We start from the raw sequence: 19,373 nt of genomic DNA on the forward strand, positions 1-19,373 counted from the left end.
GCGTCGTGACTAACTTCGCTCCTCGGCCTTGCCACGGTGAGTCGCACCGATCCCGGCTTGGACTCCGGGCATGATGGCCGGCTTCCAGGCCTGGAGGTGGAAGGTTCAATGGACGCCGCTCTCCTTACCGGGGCCGTCCGATGGTGATCCGGGCCAGGTGATGAGTGGGCCTCCGAAGGCGTAGCACCACCCGATTCCTCGCTCCGTAGCGATTGCAGTTTTTGGGCCCTCTGCCGGTGAGCCCGCGGTGACATTCTGCCGCAGTGCTTACAAGCGGCCCCGTTCATGATCCAGCCCCAGCACCTGTAGCACTGATCATGTCCATCGGTTATGGACATACTCTTGCCACAAGTGCAGGGCTTGAATCCTGAAGACCTTGGCTCTTGTTTTTTGGACATTCTTCTTCTGTTTCCAAGAGTTGCTGAGGAGAACTCCAGCTCCACATCGCTCCCGCGCGTGGAAAAACAGACTGAGGAGAGACTGTTTTTCTGCGCGGGAAGGCACACACAGCCGCACAGAGCAAAACTCTGTATCTACTACAAAGCTCCGCCTCCTGGGCCCTGATAAACAGTTCCCATGACAGCATGGCTAATTCTGCCCTGCTATCAACAGGAAACAGTAAGCCCTGTGTGAGAAATAATTTGGACTGCTGCAGGGCTTGTCAGCTTTCCATTACAATCCCTATGCTGACTTTCATTACTAAGGGTGTTGCTGCTTGCATATCACCATCAGGCTAGGGACCAGCCCTGAGGGGAGGGAGGCAAAATGTGAATGCTACTGCTCCTGTCCTCTCACCACCGCGTGAACCTACCCAATAGAAAAATAAAGCAATGTCATCAGCCTGCCCTCACTTACCACCAGTTGTCATCCACCTTTGGTCTGGGGCCTAAAGGAACGTGTTGCTGCTGACCCTGGACAAGGGGATATTTGGAGGAAGAGTTGTTTAAAAGGAGGAATCAGATGCTTCAGGAGTTTGAAGATTAGATCAGGTGGACAAGGATTAGCTGTGGAGGGTGAATGTCAGAAGACTGATTGGGGTTTGTGAGAGAAGGGGTGGAAGGGAGGAGGCGAGTCTGGGATGTATGAGAGAGGGAATGGAGATGACAGAGGATCAGTTGGGGGTTATAAAATGGGGCTGAAGGCGGTAAGAGAGAATGGGCTGGGGAAGTGAGAAGAGCTGGAGGGGGCAGAGGAGGTCAAGCAAGGAAGACCTCTTGGGGAGGGGGGGATTAGAGGTTGAGAGAGGATCTACTGGAGAGGATAGAGTTTGAGAAAGGGGATCAACAAGAGTGCAGGACGGGAAGCGTGGCGAAATTGTTAAAGGGGGACCATGCACCTGCTAATCTGTTTTCGTCATCCTCTAGGGTTATGTGAATTTTCAAGGGCTAAAATGGGTCACACTGGTTAAAGGATTGGGAAGCCCTGCTTTAACATCTACTGGCTTGGCCCCCAAATCATACAACATAGGGCATGTTAGACTCAGAACTACATATGGTGTAGTTCAAAATTTGCACTGCTGTGTGGCCTTCATTCAGAGGCAGAAAGCTGAGCCACTAAGAGACAAGGGGCTCTCCTCCTGCCAGCTCGGCCTTGGGGAGGTCACCTTAAAGAGAACAAGTGTGTAATCATCTGCCTTTGGGGGTTCTAGGCTATAAGGCTAAGTTTGCATAAGTTAACTGCATCAACTGAACTGTCCATTTTTATAACACTAGTTGGTCATGCTTCACCTCTTAGGTATTAATGCAGGATAGTACATCCATGTATTAAGCAAGTTAATGCATGGTACTTGCATGCGCATTAGCTTTATCACCAATCTCCTGGTAGTAATGCTAACATTGATGCAAATTAATCCAATTCCCGCCCCAATAATATTTAAATTGCCTCTCTGAATGTTAATTAAGGATAATGCCCATTCGTACATAGGCTTCTTAGTTTCATAAAGAAGATGTTAATATATGGCAAACAGTATATTTATAACTAAATATAATAACCACAAGTAAACTTTACATATAGAAGTAATCAGTAATTAGCCAATCATAATAGCCTGAATGCGGATGTCAAAATAGCTAAAAAATATGGCTCCCAAGGAGAGACAGTTGAGATGAAAGAAAAAAGCAAAGAAAAGAGACCAGAAGTACACTATCACCACTTGGGAGAAGAACAGTGTCAGACTGGCCCATCTACTTTGTATCTGTTGCCATATGAATAGGATTTGGTAAGAAAAGGATACACTTTTCCTTTTTGGGTTCTGGAAGCTATTTCGGTTTTAGTGTTCTTGATTATATAGTTTTATAATGCCTCAATGTAAAGATAGTATGACCTGTAATCACACCATCTCACTAAATATCATGTAAACCGATGTGATACCCTCGGGTGAATATCGGTATATAAAAACAAATAAATATAGAATAAATGTACATACACTTATTGTACTTTTGATTTGCTGTTTTTGTTGCCTAGGAGCATTTTGCTAGTACTGAAATAAGATGCCTAAGCTGTGCTGGGGACAAGATCAGTTCTTGTATCAGTGGGGGCGCAATCACCTTCTGGACAGCAATTGAAAGCCACTTTTTTTTCAATGGTTGGATGGGAGGGAGGTTCCCCACACTAACTGGGAAGTTTAGGCCAGTTCACACAGGAAAACCTAAGCTGGCAAGCACAACAGCTTATCATAGCCCTGCTATCTTTCAACCCCACCACATTCTTCTCATTAGTGTTGTACAGCCTGAGCTAATAATCAGCAGATAATGCATATTAGCCACAGATTTTTAACACAAATTACAGCCCCTTAAATATCAGTAGCTGATAAAGGAAGGTGTTTATACTCAAAAACTGTGTTTATATGATGTATCAACAAGCGGAAATTAAATAAACATATCTATAAGCTGAAAAACATTTCATGCCATATACTTTATCAGGCGAGTGTGGATAACTCATATGTCAAATGACTTCTTTATATTTAGCAAGAATGCTCGCAAACAGGTATTGTAGCTTTAGGGCTGCTACTTTCCAGTCTATCGCGGTACTCTGAGACTGGGTAACCTTCTTTTAATCATTGGTAACCACATTCATTTTTTCAATTTTCATTTTTTCAATTTTTTTGCACTATTAGTGATTTTTACAGAGACGAGACACTTATTATTGCGTAGCGTTGCATTGTTTAGACAGCATTTGACAACACTGGCCCGACCCACTTATCATTGCGTAGCGTTCCGTTGTTCAGACAGCATTTGACAACACCGGCCTGACCCAACATGGTACGTGTTTCGTGGGCTTCGTCAGGGGTGGTAAAAGTTTTGCGGTGGGTTCTTTCGGACTGTCCCAAAAAAATGAAAATTGAAAAAATGAGTGTGGTTACCAATGATTAAAAAGAAGGTTACCCAGTCTCAGAGTACCGCGATAGACTGGAAAGTAGCAGCCCTAAAGCTACAATACCTGTTTGCGAGCATTCTTGCTAAATATAAAGAAGTTTTTTGACATATGACGTATCCACACTCACCTGATAAAGTATATGGCATGAAATGTTTTCTGCTTATAGATATGATGTTTAATTTCCAATAAAGGAAGTTGAGCAATTATGGGCATAGTTAAATTTATAGATAGATATGTAATCTGGTTTCTTTTTCTTCCATTCCCCACACCTCTCCAAATGCTATAGTAAAAATGCTATAGTAAAAACATTCTATACTGAAAGACTGTGGCCCTAAAGCAGTGTACAATACGCTATTTAGTACTGATTTACATTACTGATACATAAAGAAGCATGCAAATTTGATGGAGCTGAATTTTCTCTCTCCAATTCTATTCACATACAATAAAAATCAATGTTAAAACCAACACACATGTAGAATTAATTTATGATAATCCTCATCAGTATTTCACTGTATAAAAACAAAGACATGGAGCTCCAAAATAACTCTCTAAAGAGAACCACTTGAGACCACCTTTCTTATAACCAAGCAAAAAGTTAGCATAATCCAACATATTTCAGGATACAGTTAAAATTTGACAGAAAACTACACTCATCAGGCCTTTCAAATGTCAGGAGGAGGTTCACATACAATACCTACATTTGAATTACACCGGCTACTAGCAAAGTGGCATGAACTGTTAATCAATATTCGTTTTAACGTTAACACTTAGAATACATAAAAGAACTACATAAACTCTGGCCATTTTAATGATTTAGATGAGATCCCCTAAACATTCAAGAGGAACTGTAAAATACAAAAAATAACCCTCAGATATTACTACAAATTAAATTCTCAAAATCAAATACTAATCATATGGGAAAATGCAAGTGTATATTTCAGAGAGGCACAATTATCTTCCTTTTTTAAAAATGGTTGGGTAGAATAACGCCAATTGCTACTGGGGATTTCTTTCAATAACCTCGCAGGAAACACAGCAACTTATCCATCGGCCAGACAAAAAGGAATTTTCCTAGCTGAATGCACAAAGCAAAAATCACTGTCGGCGAGGTGAGCGCTCTGGGCTGAAGGCACGGCCGGATCCGGTCATCTCACCGCCCGCAGGCCCCGGCAACCGATCGGGGCGAGCGTGCACGCCCTTCCCCGGCCCGCCACTCCCCCTCCCAAGAACCGAGCAGAGGCGATCTCCCGCTCACCTTTCAGAGCCTGACGGGTGCGAGGCTGGGGTTAGGGATGGTGCTGACTGCGAACTCCTGGCTCTCCGTCCCTCTGACGCACGCGTGTCCTGCACCAGCTGCTCCCCTTTCGGGCACTGCGCAAGGGCCGGCGGCTCCCTCGCTCCTCCCCTCCCTTCGATCGGTGGCGTCAATACCGCCCAACAAGCAACTACGCAGTGCTGAGGATGGGGGGGGGGACGGCCCGTCAAGCCGCGGACCCCGAACAGCTGCAGATAAGAATCGGGACCTTAGCGGCGATTTTCCAGCAGTAGCAGCAACAATGACGTGAGATACCGGCACGCGGCGCGGGGCCTATTAGCCAGTGCGTGCTCATCACAGGGTTGCACTGGCCCCGCCCCTCCTCTCCTCCGGTGCCGGCTTCCTGTTACCTAGGAAACTCCTATGATGGGCGGCAGCGGGGCCAGCGAGAGGCGTTAGCTAACAGGGTCCGCACCGTGAGAGGCGGGGTGGGGGCTTACAGATCTATTGCAGCTGTAACTGCCATCTAATAGATGGCGGTAGCCGGCCAGGAAGCTTCTGCATACAAAATTACCATACTGGGGCAGACCAAGGGTCCATCAAGCCCAGCATCCTATTCCCAACAGTGGCCAATCCAGGCTACAACTACCTGGCTAGTACCCAAACACTACGTAGATCCCTTACTACTGATGACAGTAATAGCAGTGGCTATTCTCTAAGACAACTTGAATAATAGCAGTTAATGGACTTCTCTTCCAAGAACTTATCCAAACCTTTTTTAAACCCAGCTACACTAACTGCACTGACTACATCCCCTGGCAACAAATTCCAAAGTTTAATTGTACACTGAAAAATAATTTTCTCCGATTAGTTTTAAATGTGCTGTTTCATAACTTCATGGAGTGCCCTAGTCCTTCTATTATCCGAAAGAGTAAATAACCGACTCACATTTACCCGTTCTAGACCTCTCATGATTTTAAAGACCTCTATCATATCCCCCCTCAGCCGCCTCTTCTCCAAGCTGAACAACCCTAACCTCTTTAGCCTTTCCTCATAGAGGAGCTGTTCTATCCACTGTATCATTTTGGTCGCCCTTCTCTGTACCTTCTCCATTGCAACTATACCTTTTTTTAGATGCGGCGACCAGAATTGTACACAGTTTGAATCAAGGTGCGGTCTCACCATGGAGCAATACAGAGGCATGACATTTTCCGTTTTATTCTCCAGTCCCTTCCTAATAATTCCTAACATTCTGTTTGCTTTTTGGACTGCTGCAGCACACTGATCTGAAGACTTCAATTCATTATCCACTATGACACCTCAATCTTTTTCCTGGGTGGTAGCTCCTAATATGGAACCTAACATCGAGAAACTACAACAAGGATTATTTTCCCTATATGCATCACCTTGCACTTGTCCACATTCAATTTCATCTGCTATTTGGATGCCCAATCTTCCAGTCTCGCAAGGTCCTCCTGCAATTTATCACAATCCGCTTGTGATTTAACTACTCAGAATAATTTTGAATCATCTGCAAATTTGATTACCTCACTCCTCGTATTCCTTTCCAGATCATTTATAAATATACAAGCCGTTAAGCCCGTTAAAACGGGCTACATTAACATTTTTTTTGGATCATTTCCTTCCCCCTCATTCTCCCTCCCACCTCCCCCACTCTCTCCCCTCAGTCACTCCTCTCTCTCCCCCCCTCAGTCACTCCCCCCTCCCCCAGTCACTCCCCTCAGTCACTCCCCCCTCCCTCCTCCCCCGAGTCACTCCTCCCTCCCCCCAGTCACTCCTCCCTCCCCTCAGTCAGTCACTCCTCTCTCCCCCTCCCCTCAGTCACTCCCCCCTCCTCCCCTGAGTCACTCCTCTCTCCCCCCTCCCCTGAGTCACTCCTCCCTCCTCCCCCCCTCAGTCGATCTCCGCCGAAGACCCAGAGCGGCGGCGGCATGCGCGCGAGGGAGGGACAGACTTCCTTCCGTCCGTCTGTCCCTCCCTCGCGCGCATGCCGCCGCCGCTCCTGCTGCTCCGGGCCGCCGCTGCCGCCGCTCCTGCCCAGGTCTTCGGGCCGGTGCCGCCGCCGCCGCTGTTCGGGCCGCCGCTGCCGCTGTTCGGGCCGCCACTGCCGCTTCGGGCCGCCGCTCCTGCCGCTCCGGGTCTTCGGGCCGCCGCTCCTGCCGCTCCGGGTCTTCGGGCCGGTGCCGCCGCCGCTCCCGCCGCTCCGGGTCTTCGGGCCGCCGCTCCTGCCGCTCCGGGTCTTCGGGCCGCCGCTGCCGCCGCTGCCGCCACTCCTACAGCACCATTTTTATTTTTAAGAGGCACACTGTGACCGACGTGCTCGCATGCGCGGTAGAGCTGCTCTCTACTGCGCATTTGCGGCACGTCGGTCAACCTTCGTTTATTAGGTTGATTGAAAAGCACCGGTCCAATACAGATCCCTGAGGCACTCCACAGTTTTACCCTTTTCCACTGAGAAAATTGACCATTTAATCTAGGGGTGTGAATCGTGTGATCGATCGTCTTAACGATCGATTTTGGCTGGGGGGGGAGGGAAATCTGATCGTCGTGTGTTTTTTTAAAAAAAATCGTTAAAAATCGTAAATCGGGGGAGGGCGGGAAAACCGGCACACCAAAAAAACCCTAAAACCCACCCGAACCTTTAAAACAAATCCCCCACTCTCCCGAACCCCCCCAAAATGTTTTAAATTACCTGGGGTCCAGTGGGGGGGTCCCGGCGCGATCTCCAGCTCTCTCTGGCCACGGCTGCGTTAAGAGAAATGGTGCCGGTGGCCCTTTGCCCTTATCATGTGACAGGGCAAAGGTAGCGCCGGCGCCATTTTGGTTCCTGGCTCCTGATGTCACGCGTGCAGGAGATCGCCCCCGGACCCCCGCTGGACCCCCAGGGACTTTTGGCCAGCTTGGGGGGGCCTCCTGACCCCCACAAGACTTGCCAAAAGTCCAGCGGGGGTCCGGGAGTGACCTCCTGCACGTATTGCCAATCGGTCATACGGTCGCCCGTATGACATAGTGAGGGCAAAGGTAGCGCCGGCGCCATTTTGAAGATTGGCAATACGGCCCGCGTGCAGGAGGTCGCTCCCGGACCCCCGCTGGACTTTTGGCAAGTCTTGTGGGGGTCAGGAGGCCCCCCCAAGCTGGCCAAAAGTCCCTGGGAGTCCAGCGGGGGTCCGGGGGCGATCTCCTGCACGTGTGACGTCGGGAGCCAGGAACCAAAATGGCACCGGCACTACCTTTGCCCTGTCACATGATAAGGGCAAAGGGCCACTGGCGCCATTTCTCTTAACGCAGCCGTGGCCAGAGAGAGCTGGAGATCGCACCGGGACCCCCCCACTGGACCCCAGGTAATTTAAAACATTTTGGGGGGGTTCGGGAGGGTGGGGGATATGTTTTAAAGGTTCGGGGTGGGTTTTAGGGTTTTTTTGGTGTGCCGGTTTTCCCGCACCCTATTTAACGATACAATACAAATGCCCCTGACGATAAATCGGGGGCATTTGTATTGTATCGTGCACTCTAACGATTTTGGACGATTTTAAAATTATCTGATGATAATTTTAATCGTTCAAAAACGATTCACATCCCTAATTTAATCCTACTCTCTTTCGTGTCTTTCAACCAGTTTGTAATCCACAAAAGAACACCGCCTCCTATCCCATGATTTTTTAGTTTCTGTAGAAGCCTCTCATGAGGGACTTTGTCAAATGCCTTCTGAAAATCCAAATACACTACATCTATTGGCTCACCTTTATCCACATGTTTATTAACCCCTTCAAAAAAAGGAAGCAGATTTGTGAGGCAAGACTTGCCTTGAGTAAATCCATGCTGACTGTGTTCCATTAAACCATGTCTTTCTATATGCTCTGTGATTTTGACCTTTAGAATAGTTTCCACTATTTTTCCCAGCACTGAAGTCAAGCTCACTGGTCTATAGTTTCCCGGATCGCCCCTGGAACCCTTTTTAAATATTGGGGTTACATTGGCCACCCTCCAGTCTTCAGGTACAATGGACGATTTTAATAATATGTTACAAATTTTAACTAATAAATCTGAAATTTCATTTTTTAGTTCCTTCAGAACCCTGGGGTACATCCCATCCAGTCCAGGTGATTTGCTACTCTTCACCTACTACATCTTCCAGGTTCACTGTGATTTGGTTCAGTTCATCTGAATCATCACCCTTGAAAACCATCTCTGTAACCAGTATCTCCCCAATATCCTCATTAGTAAACACAGAAGCAAATAATTAATTTAGTCTTTCTGCAATGGCCTTATCTTCCCTAAGAGCCCCTTTAACCCCTCAGTCATCTAACGGTCCAACCGACTCTGTCACAGGTTTCTTGCTTCAGATATATTTTTTAAAGTTTTTATTATGAGTTTTTGCCTCTACGGCCAACTTCATTTCAAATTCTCTCTTAGCCTTCCTTTATGTTTTACACTTAACTTGACAATGCTTGTGCTTTTTTCTTTTTTCTTCAGATGGATCCTTCTTCCAATTTTTTAAGGATTTATTTTGGCTAAAATAGCCTCTTTCACCTCACCTTTTAACCATGCTGGTAACTGTTTTTCTTTCCTCCCACCTTTCTTAATGCATGGAATACATCTGAACTGCGCTTCTAAGATTGTATTTTTAAACAATGTCTAAGCCTGTTGTATACTTTTAACATTTGCAACTGCACCTTTCAGTTTTCTTCTAAGTATTTTCCTCATTTTACCAAAGTTTCCCTTTTGAAAATTTAGTTTTAGAGCTATAGATTTACATATTGTCCCCCTTCCAGTCATTAATTCAAATTTGATCATGTTATGATCACTATTGCCAAATGGCCCCATCACCGTTACCTCTCTCCCCAAATCCTGCATTCCACTAGGAAATCTAAAATAGCTCCCTCTCTCGTTGGTTCCTGAACCAATTGCTCCATGAAGCAGTCGTTTATTCCATCCAGGAATGTTATATCTCTAGCATATCCTGATGTTACATTTACCCATCAATCATATGCTCTATAAACCCAACCTATAATTTTCTTAAATTTCACTGCAGTGGTCACATGTTGTATTTCTGTACAAGTTTTATACCAGTAATGTATAAAAAAATGTTTTTGAAGTGAAAGGTGGTGGTTTCATACAGTGTTGTAGTGGGAACCATCCAGGTTATCCCGTCTTTTTATATAATCATAAATGCACCAACCCTCCTCCTCTTGTGTTATCAGATTTGTGCCACATGCTATGAAATTTATGAACTATGGGGCAGATTTTAAAAGCCCTACGCGCGCCGAGCCTATTTTGTATAGTCCCGGCGACACGCGCAAGCCCCGGGACGCGCGTATGTCCCAGGGCTTGAAAAAAGGGGCGGGACAGGGGCGGTCCAGGCAGGGGCATGGCCAGAGGCCTCCATAGGGCCTCTAGGCCGGGGGATCGTGTGCCGGCACTTGGCCGGTGTGTGCAACCTGCGCCTGCCCAGAGGCAGGTGCAACTTGCAAAACAAAGGTATGGGGGGGGGATTTAGGTAGGGCTGGGGGGCGGGTTAGGTAGGGGAAGGGAGGGGAAAGGTGGGGGGGGCGAAAGGAAAGTTCCCTCCGAGGCCGCTCCAATTTTGGAGCGGCCTCGGAGGGAACAGGGAAAGCCATCGGGGCTCCCCTAGGGCTCGGCACGCGTAAGGTGCACAAGTGTGCACCCCCTTGCGCGCGCCGACCCCTGACTTTATAACATGCGCACAGCTGCGCACGCATGTTATAAAATTGGGCGTAGATTTGTGTGCATCAGGTTGCACTCACAAATCTACGCCCGTGCGTAGGTATTAAAATCTGCCCCTATTATTTTAATGTGTAACCTCAATTAACTTATTGTGCTCATACTGTGCCATGCTCGGCTTCCTTATATTCAAGCAATGTACGAATACTTAGCTGAAGTTTATGGTGTCCTCCTCCTCTCATTCGTAAATAAATCACTCATCCCGACTTGTACAAGTTTCGAATGAAGTTCTTCCTCAGGGGTTACCGTATCGCTGCAAGCCGTTGTTCATATAATGTTGCCATTTATTCCTCTTTAGTTTAAGTTAGGAGCTGAAAAGCCTCCTCTCCGGTGTCTTAATGGCGGTCTAACGCCCAACCTCTCTCCATTGAAATTTAAAGTCACCTGGGCATTCATGGAGAGCCAGTCAACGAATGTCTTTCATATTAGAGACATCCAATCGAGCTCCTCATTCAAACCACTGGGTTGTTCTGATCTTAACTTATAAATCCAAAACTGCTCCCGATGGCTTAATTTAGCTGCAATGTCTCCCCTTCCCATCAATATATGCTCTATCACAGTCCATTGTAGCTGATCAAATGTGTGTTTGAACTCAATGCAATGCGCCATACATGTCTGATTTTGAACAGAAATTAATTTACACGTCGGAGTGGATGACATATGACAATGGTACAGGTACATAGACGATGTATTCCTTATTTGGAGAGGTCAGAGGAAGAACTACATCTCTTTGTAGAATGGATCAACACTCTGGACAGACATTTGAAGTTTACATACCATTGAAGCTGGGAACAGGTAGCATATTTAGATACGCGAGTAACAGTTAATAATACCACAATTATGACCACAGTCAATACAAAAGACACAGACAGAAACAACTTACTGAGATATGAGAGCCATCACTCACGGCTTTTAAAGGGGGTTTACCAGTTTCTCAGCTTTTTCACATACGGCGCATCTGTTCAACCATCACAGAATTTGAAAGACAAGCGGTAATAGTCAAAGATTTCTCTCCAGGGGATATCCAAAAAAGGCTATTAGACAGGCCTATAAGCGAGCCAAATACAGTGACCGTAGCTCATTGCTACAATATAAAACACATAACAAACGAGGTTGGATGGTATGCGTGTTGCCACTAAGCACGTCTACAGGAGCTATTATTGCTTCAATAAAAAAGCATTGGCACATATTGGCTCTACATGGTATATTCCAAGAGGTACCTTTAATAGCCACCAGTAGGGGATGTAACATCAGGGACCATCTGGTCCATTCCCAGTTCAGAGATTTTGTTCCTACCAGAGAGGGAGTACACAGACGGTGTGGATGGTGTACTGTATGTGATCATACAATCGAAGGTATAACCTGGACGGACCCAGTTACGGGGTACACTGATAGAAGGAAATATGACACCAATTGTTTAACTGACACAGTCATCTATGTGATAATATGCCCGTGTCCTAAGGTATACGTGAGGCGCACCAGCAGAATAGTAAAATTGAGAAGTATGGAACACTGTTCACGATTAAACACTTCAAATTTGACAGCACCAATAGTGGCGCATTGCATTGAGTTCAAACACACATTTGATCAGCTACAATGGTCAGTGATGGAGCAAATATTGATGGGAGGGGGAGATATTGCAGCTAAATTAAACCATCGGGAGCAGTTTTGGATTTATAAGTTAAGATCAGAACAAACCAGTGGTTTGAATGAGGAGCTCGATTGGATGTCTCTAAATTGAAAGACATTCATTGACTGGCTCTCCATGAATGCCCAGGTGACTTTAAATTTCAATGGAGAGAGGTTGGGCATTAGACTGCCATTAAGATGACGGAGAGGAGGCTTTTCAGCTCCTAACTTAAACTAAAGAGGAATAAATGGCAACATTATATGAACAACGGCTTGCAGCGATACGGTAACCCCTGAGGAAGGACATCATTCGAAACTTGTGCAAGTCGGGTTGAGTGATTTATTTACGAACGAGCGGAGGAGGACACCATAAACTTCAGCTAAGTAGTCATACACTGGCGGTCGCTTGAATATAAGGAAGCCGAGCACGGCACAGTATGAGCCCAATAAGTTAATTGAGGTTACACATTAAAATAATAGATAATAATAAGACAAGATATCTAACCCCCATCTAGGTCATTACAATGTCCATTCCCTTAGTTCATGAAACGGTTGCTGCATCATCCATTTTACAGTCTGAGCATGGTCATCAACAAGGCTTAATAAAGTCATAAGGATTGCTTGCTAAACATGCATTGGGTGGGGGATATCCTTTGTCTCTCAAAACCTTCCATAGTCCCTTAAAACACACTTGACACAGTTGTGGGTTCATATACACATTTGTTTATTAATTGCTTTTTTATGTTTCTTTATTAACCATTTTATATACACGGCAGAATTTAAACATCAATGAACACATTTTTCCTCTTCAAATGGTATTTCATGTGCAGTATGGGGTAGATTTTAAAAGGCCTACGAGCGTAAATCCCGGGGATTTACACGTGTAGGTGGCCTTACGCGCGCCAGGCTTATTTTCAAATGCCCGGCCATGAGCGTAAAGCCCAGGGATGCATGTAAGTCCCGGGGCTTCGAGAAAGGGGCGGGGAGAGGGCGGGGAAGTCTGGGGCGTGGCATGGCTAGAGGCCCCCGGCACAGCGGCCATTTGCCACTGTGCCGGTGGATTGCGTTGCCGGCAGGGTGCCAGCTTGCACAACCTGCGCCTGCCTCGGGGCAGGCGCAAAAGGTAAGATAAACATTTGGCAGGGGGGGGCTAGGTTAGGGCTAAGGGGCAGGTAGGGTAGGGAAAGGGGGAAGGGAGGTTAGTGTAGGGGGTTGGGAAGTTCCTTCCCAGTCTGCTCCGAAAATGGAGCGGACTGGGAGGGAACCGAGGAAGGCTGCGGGCATTGACACGTGCAGAATGCACCCTCTCGCGCGCACCAACCCCCGATTTTATAACATGTGCACGCATGTTATAAAATCGGGCGTCCATGTGTGCGCGCCAGGTAGTGCGCACACATGAATGCGCGTGCACTTCTTTGAAAATCTACCCCATATATTTCTGAAAATACAGAAAAGAAAAAAACATTGATAACACACATCAGTTGTTTTATTATCATCATTATAAAATGACTGGTGCTTTCTCTCAGAGTTGATAGCATTTATATATTTCATCATTAAAATCTCATCTGTAGGCCTAAGCATAATGTTAGTTTTTCTACAGGATTTAGAGCACTTTTCACACTGGGGCGGATTTTCAAATGCTACACGTGTAACCCGAGAAAATTCGCCCCGTGCACGCCGAGCCTATTTTGAATAGGCTCGACAGCGCGCACAAGCCCCGGGACGCGCGTATGTCCCAGGGCTCGCAAAAAGGGGCGTCCCGTGGGCGTGGCCAGGAGCGTGGCGGAGGTCTGGGGGCGTGGCCGGAGGCGTGACGGCAGAATGGGGGCGGTCTGGGGGTGGGGTTGAATGCTCCAGGACAGCGGCCTGTGCCAGGGCATGGCGCGCTGGTGCGTGCAAGTTACGCCTGCCTCAGGCAGGCGTAACTTTTTCAACAAAGGTAGGGGGGATTTAGTTAGGGCTGGGGGGTGGATTAGATAGGGGAAGGGAGGGGAAGTTGGGGGGGGCCGGAGAAAAAGTTCCCTCCAAGGCCGCTCCTATTTCGAAGCAGCCTTGGAGGGAACGGGGAAAGCCATCGGAGCTCCCCTCGGGCTTGGCGCACGCAAGGTGCACATGTGTGCATCCCCTTGCGCGCGCCGACCCTGGATTTTATAACATGCGCACATGTTATAAAATCGGGCGTAGATTTGTTCGTGCAGGGTTGCGCGAACAAATCTACGCCTGCACATAAGTTTTAAATTCTGGCCCACTATGTATAAGATAAATGACCAGATTCAAATTGTCATTATTAAACTTAACACACCTCTTTTATACGCTGCTAATACAAAAAGATTCAAAACACATACTAGGCACAACTTGGTACATACTGTCCTTAATTTTTCCTGTATGCCACAGGAGACAGTCATGCTTTTTTTTACTTGAATCATCTATAATACAACCTAAACAGTCATCATGACGAATACTAGCCAAGCATTTTGTAAGACACACAGCAACACGTATGATTGATTTAAACGTTTTTCGAAAAAGACCATGTGCCAGTGGGAGCTTTGGCACCAGCTGAAATTGTGAGCATTTTCTGGTCTGAACTTTTTTTATTGTGTTTTTCATTACCTTCTGTATCTGATAGTTCTCTGATTCTTGGACAAAAGCAGCACAGACAGGACAAGTTGATAACTGGTGTGTTCCCATATTCTCCTAATTGTGAAGATCCTTCATTTTTCTATAAAACATGGTGCTAATATGAAATTAAAAACCTCTTCTAAACAAGGCGTCTATTACAGGAATCTCTCAACCCCTAAAATGCTTAATTACAATGAAAGAAATTTTTCTTACCTCTATCCCCTCAAGTTTTTCCAGCAAATAATCTGATTTAACATTTAATACGACTTGGTGCAGCTTCATATTCGTAGAATCCACCATGTTATTGGTGTCAAAAGTTGGATCCTGTGAATCAAAAAGATTTTGTCCCACTGGGAGCTCCTCTGTCTCTGCTATTTCATCTTCTTTTTGTTTCCTGTTATCATTCACATGCAGAGTGAGCACTGGTGGGTCAACTTATGTTTCAATGTCAAGGTCCCTGAGAAAGAAGCGGCATTTACAGTCTCTCATTAGTTTTGGCAGCTGCTTGCTTTCCATTTTCAACCGTTTAGGAGTCTCATACAAATCCATTATTTTATTTTCAGAATCGCTAAGCTAAAGCTTTTCACAAGCAGTTGCTGTCTTTCTATATGTTCTCACATGACCTCCATCACTTGTTAGTTGTCACGTGTTTATTTCTACATCCGGTTGTACAAGTTTGGAAATGTCTACACAAACTACGTTGCATACAGCCATCATAGTAACCAAACCTTCTATGTCCTAGCAAGTCTATGTAAAGAATAGCCATCTTGATCTGTAAACCATTCAGTTGCTTGTTTTTGGGCATTTTGAATTTTAAGGACCTTTTAAATCTGTACACAACCGCTACCTTAACATCATTGTTGGTCATAAAATGATGAACACCTCTGTGTTTTAACAAATTCTTCACAGAGCAATTTAAAAACTCTTTACCCTTGTCTGTTTGTATTTTATTGGGAATACAGCCACTGTTAAATATATTTTCAAATGCCTTGGCCACTTCATGTCCTGCCTTTGATTTTAGGCTCACAACCCATGCATATTTTGACAAGATATCTATCACCATCAATATGAGCCGCTGTTATAACCGGACAAGGCGGACAGGTCAACCAGATTAGCCTGCCATGGTGCATTCACATCTGACACGATGGTTTTGTTTCTTTTAAAATGTGTCCTAGCCGGTCTGTGTAAAGAATAAGCATCTTGATCTGCAAGCCATTCAGTTACTTGTTTTCTGGTCACTGTTTCATTACATGTTTTAGCAGGCTGAAAAAGATTTATTCCACCAAAACTTTCTATAGCGCCTGGGTCATAATACATTTTATTTAATAGCTGCTCATGCATGGTTGCAGTGATCTGTATTTAAAACAAAAACTCGGACCTTGTTTTATTCACTTTTGCATGCCTGAGTTTTGAGTACGCCATCTCCCACACACCACATCGCTCCTTGAATACTGTGTGCAATTCTGGTCACTGCATCTAAAAAAGGATATATAGCTGCACTGGAGAAAGTGCAGAGAAGGGCGACCAAAATGATATGGGGCATGGAATGGCTGCCCTATGAGGAAAGGCTAAAGAAGTTAGGGCTGTTCAGTTTGGAGAACAGACGACTGAGGGGGGTTATGATAGAAGTCTACAAAATCATGAAAGGACTTGAACAAGACTATGGTAAGAGCTCGGTGCTCACATGGGCCGGCCTCAACCTCTACCTTAACCTTAGCTTTATGTACCATAATTTGCCAAATTGCCATATCGGTTCTTATATCAGAACATAACAGCTACATGTTGATGTTTAACTGTGCTAGCTTATTATTATCAGCTGTTTCGCTGTTATACTGTTCTAGTTCAGTTTATGATTCCTCAATTACTATTGTACCACTTTTACTCAAATGTATAATGGAAAGTTTTGTTTACCTGTGTGTATAAGATGGTCTCTGAAAGTTTAATAAACATATATACAAAAAAAAAAAAAAAAGAACAAGTTAATGTAGATCAGTTATTTACTCTCTTAGATAATAGGACCAGGGGGCACTCCATGAAGTTAGCAAGTGTTACGCCCGACAGTCACAGACAGCTGTGACCTCTCATGCTCACCTCTTTTTTCCCCACACCGTCAATCCTAGGATGAATGGTGGCCTCTGCTAACCACCGCTGACCTCCCCGGCGTTCCTGGGACGGCATGGGCGCTGCCAACCACCATCTTGTTTCGGAATCACCTAAGTGCGCGCGCACGCACAAGGGCCTCCTTGTACATGTCATGGCGGGAACCTCGGGGGCGTCCCCTCCCGATGATGTCAACCCGCTGCTGCACTTAAGCTGACCAGCCTTCTGCTACTACGAGTTAACAAGGACTTCTCTCGTTGCTGAATCCGCTCCATTCTTGGATCTCCAGTTCCAGTGTCTCCTCTTGGTGTTCGGACACTCTGGGTACCCGCTCTTCGGGGGCCCTTCCGCGTTCCTGGCTATCGGCTCCTCGGAGGGCCTTCCTGCCTGGGACTACTCCTGGAACTTCCTCTTGTGAGTACCTTCTACGATACCAACCTTACTGAAGCTTACTACGCTGTACCCAGTGCCTCGGGTCACTACCGCTCCTCTTCAGTAATCATTATTTCCAGCATATCCTTTGCTGCTGGGTATTGCCGCATCTACAAGATCCACATCCGGGTTCCTACATCTCAGACCTCATCAACACCTTCATCATCAGTACAGTCATCCTCGGCGTACCCCGCACTGTGGGTGTTACGAGCACGCGCGGTCGTCTCGAGCTGGTGGTGAGCCCTTGGGCCACGGCGAAAGCTAGGGAGGAGCCCCAGCCACACCGTGGGAGGTGAGCTGGGCAGGCATGGTGAGCCAGGCGGGTACAGAAGCAGGCACAGAGTCTGACCCTAAGCCGGACCTGCACGCCCATGGTAGCCAACACTGGGAAGTTGACTGATGAACGGTCCTCCGACTGTTCCCAGCCCTTTCGGACCTGCCGCAGGGAACGGCAATGGGCAGCAGGCCGGACAGAGGCGAGGGCAGACAGAGTCCTTTACACTGAAGACGTCAGACGGGGGCTGAAGCAGACATCCAAGACAGGCTGAAGCAAGACGTTGGAGACATCAGGACAAAGGCTGAAGCAGACATCGTAGACAAGGCAGGTGCAGACATCGTAGACAAGGCTGGAAGGAAACATGGCACTGTCCATCAGGGTGCCCTACTCAGCCCACCGGAGGGACTGAGTCGCGGACCACCCCGTCCCAGACGCACCCTATACAGCCCAGGAAGGCTGGTCGCGGACCACGCTGAGGAAAGGAGGGTGCAGGGAAGACAAAGCGGAAGATCCAGGCGAACAGGAACTCCGATGCTGGGATACTGACATCCGAAGCCCCTTCGGCTGGCAGGCAGGGAAGCTCCAGAGCCCAGGGGATGAATCCCTCCTGTTGGCCACTCCAGGGCCCAACAGGACAGAAGGCTCAGGAACCAGATGAGGACATAGGGCAGAACAACCGGAACTGGAACAGGAACAGGATCAGGCAGCTTCAGGAACAGACATCAAAGCAAGGTCAGGAACAGACATCAAGGCAGAGACACTGGACAGGGTCCCATCAAGGCATAGGCGATCACGGAAGACCTGAATCGGCAAGGTTACAGGCGACTGTAATGCACAATCCGAAGGCCAGTTGCAAGTGACAAGAAAGTCCTTATATACTGGAGGTTGTAGGCAACTCCCTGGGAGGAGTTTGCCAGGACCGCCCCTCACTGGTCCTATAAGTAAGGTGGAGAGCTGCGGGCCGGCCCCTAGGGAAGAGCGTCGCCAAACAGGAAGTCCAAACGCTGGCATGCAAGCCACAGGCACAGCTAGGCCTCTCAGGCCCTGGAGCAAGTCCCGGGTGGAACACAGGCGAGGCCCTGGCTTCGGAGCGGCCTCTGGGAGGAAGGTGAGAGACCACCTGTAGCGCAGCAACAGGGGGGATCGTAACAGTGGGCCACTACCGGATCTGCACTTCTGAGGTAGCAGGCGTATTTTTGGGGGGTGGGGTGGGTTGGACTTCCAGTGATGTCATCAAAAGGCAGTCAAGGGTCATTTCCAGTGTCATTGAGGGTGTGGTTTAGGAATCACCTACACCTACACCCCTCCCACCCCACTTCTGTGGGGTGGGAGGGGTGTAGGTGGAGTTATGGGTGGGGCTTGGGGTGGGTGTGGACAGGGGCAGGCTGGAGCGTGGTTTGGGGTAGGGCTTGGGCATGGCTACACCCATTCACTTCTATGGGATGGGAGGGGCAAGGGGGAGTTTGGGGCAGGAGTGGGTGGGGATTAGGTCGGACATGAATGCTGATTGGCTGATATCAATTTTGATTGACAAGAGAGAGTCCAGTAAGGTTGCGCTGAGCCAGGGCCCGCGGAGCAGGAGACGCTGAGAGGGAGTCCGGGTAAAGTTGCGCTAGCCTGGCCCCGAGGAGCGGGAAGCGCTGAGAGAGTCCAGTAAGGTTGTGCTGAGCCAGGACCCATGGAGCGGGAGACGCTGAGAGAGGAACCTGGAAGGAGAAGCGCAGAAATCTGATGACAGGAACAATCCGGTCTGTGAAGAGAATATGGCACCAATAGGAACCATGGAACTCGACGCCAAGTTGGTTAGTGGAGGCTAGAGATGAAGCTTAAATACTCCGGGTCAATGATGTCATCAGCCAGGGACAGACCTGGAGTTCCTGTCAAAGGCCCTTTAAAGGAAGGGCCGATGGCGTTTATGTGTGCCTA

At 47.2% G+C, this 19,373-nt stretch overlaps 1 protein-coding gene across 2 annotated transcripts in view; it reads right to left on the reverse strand.

Moving 5' to 3' along the window:
- FAM169A (family with sequence similarity 169 member A) overlaps positions 1–14,955 on the reverse strand; it is a 244,678-nt gene extending 229,723 nt beyond the window's left edge. The window contains exon 1 of one of the 2 annotated variants that reach the window (XM_029575050.1): positions 14,852–14,955. In XM_029575050.1, coding sequence (XP_029430910.1) covers positions 14,852–14,938 — 87 coding nt within the window. In that variant the 5' untranslated portion in view covers positions 14,939–14,955. Of the gene's footprint in view, positions 1–4,627; positions 4,945–14,851 lie in introns of those variants that run through there. The other variant, XM_029575058.1, reaches the window with a different exon arrangement.
- Between the last annotated feature and the right edge of the window lie 4,418 nt (positions 14,956–19,373).

This window comes from Rhinatrema bivittatum, chromosome 1, assembly GCF_901001135.1.
Source record: "Rhinatrema bivittatum chromosome 1, aRhiBiv1.1, whole genome shotgun sequence".
Lineage (NCBI taxonomy): Eukaryota > Metazoa > Chordata > Amphibia > Gymnophiona > Rhinatrematidae > Rhinatrema > Rhinatrema bivittatum.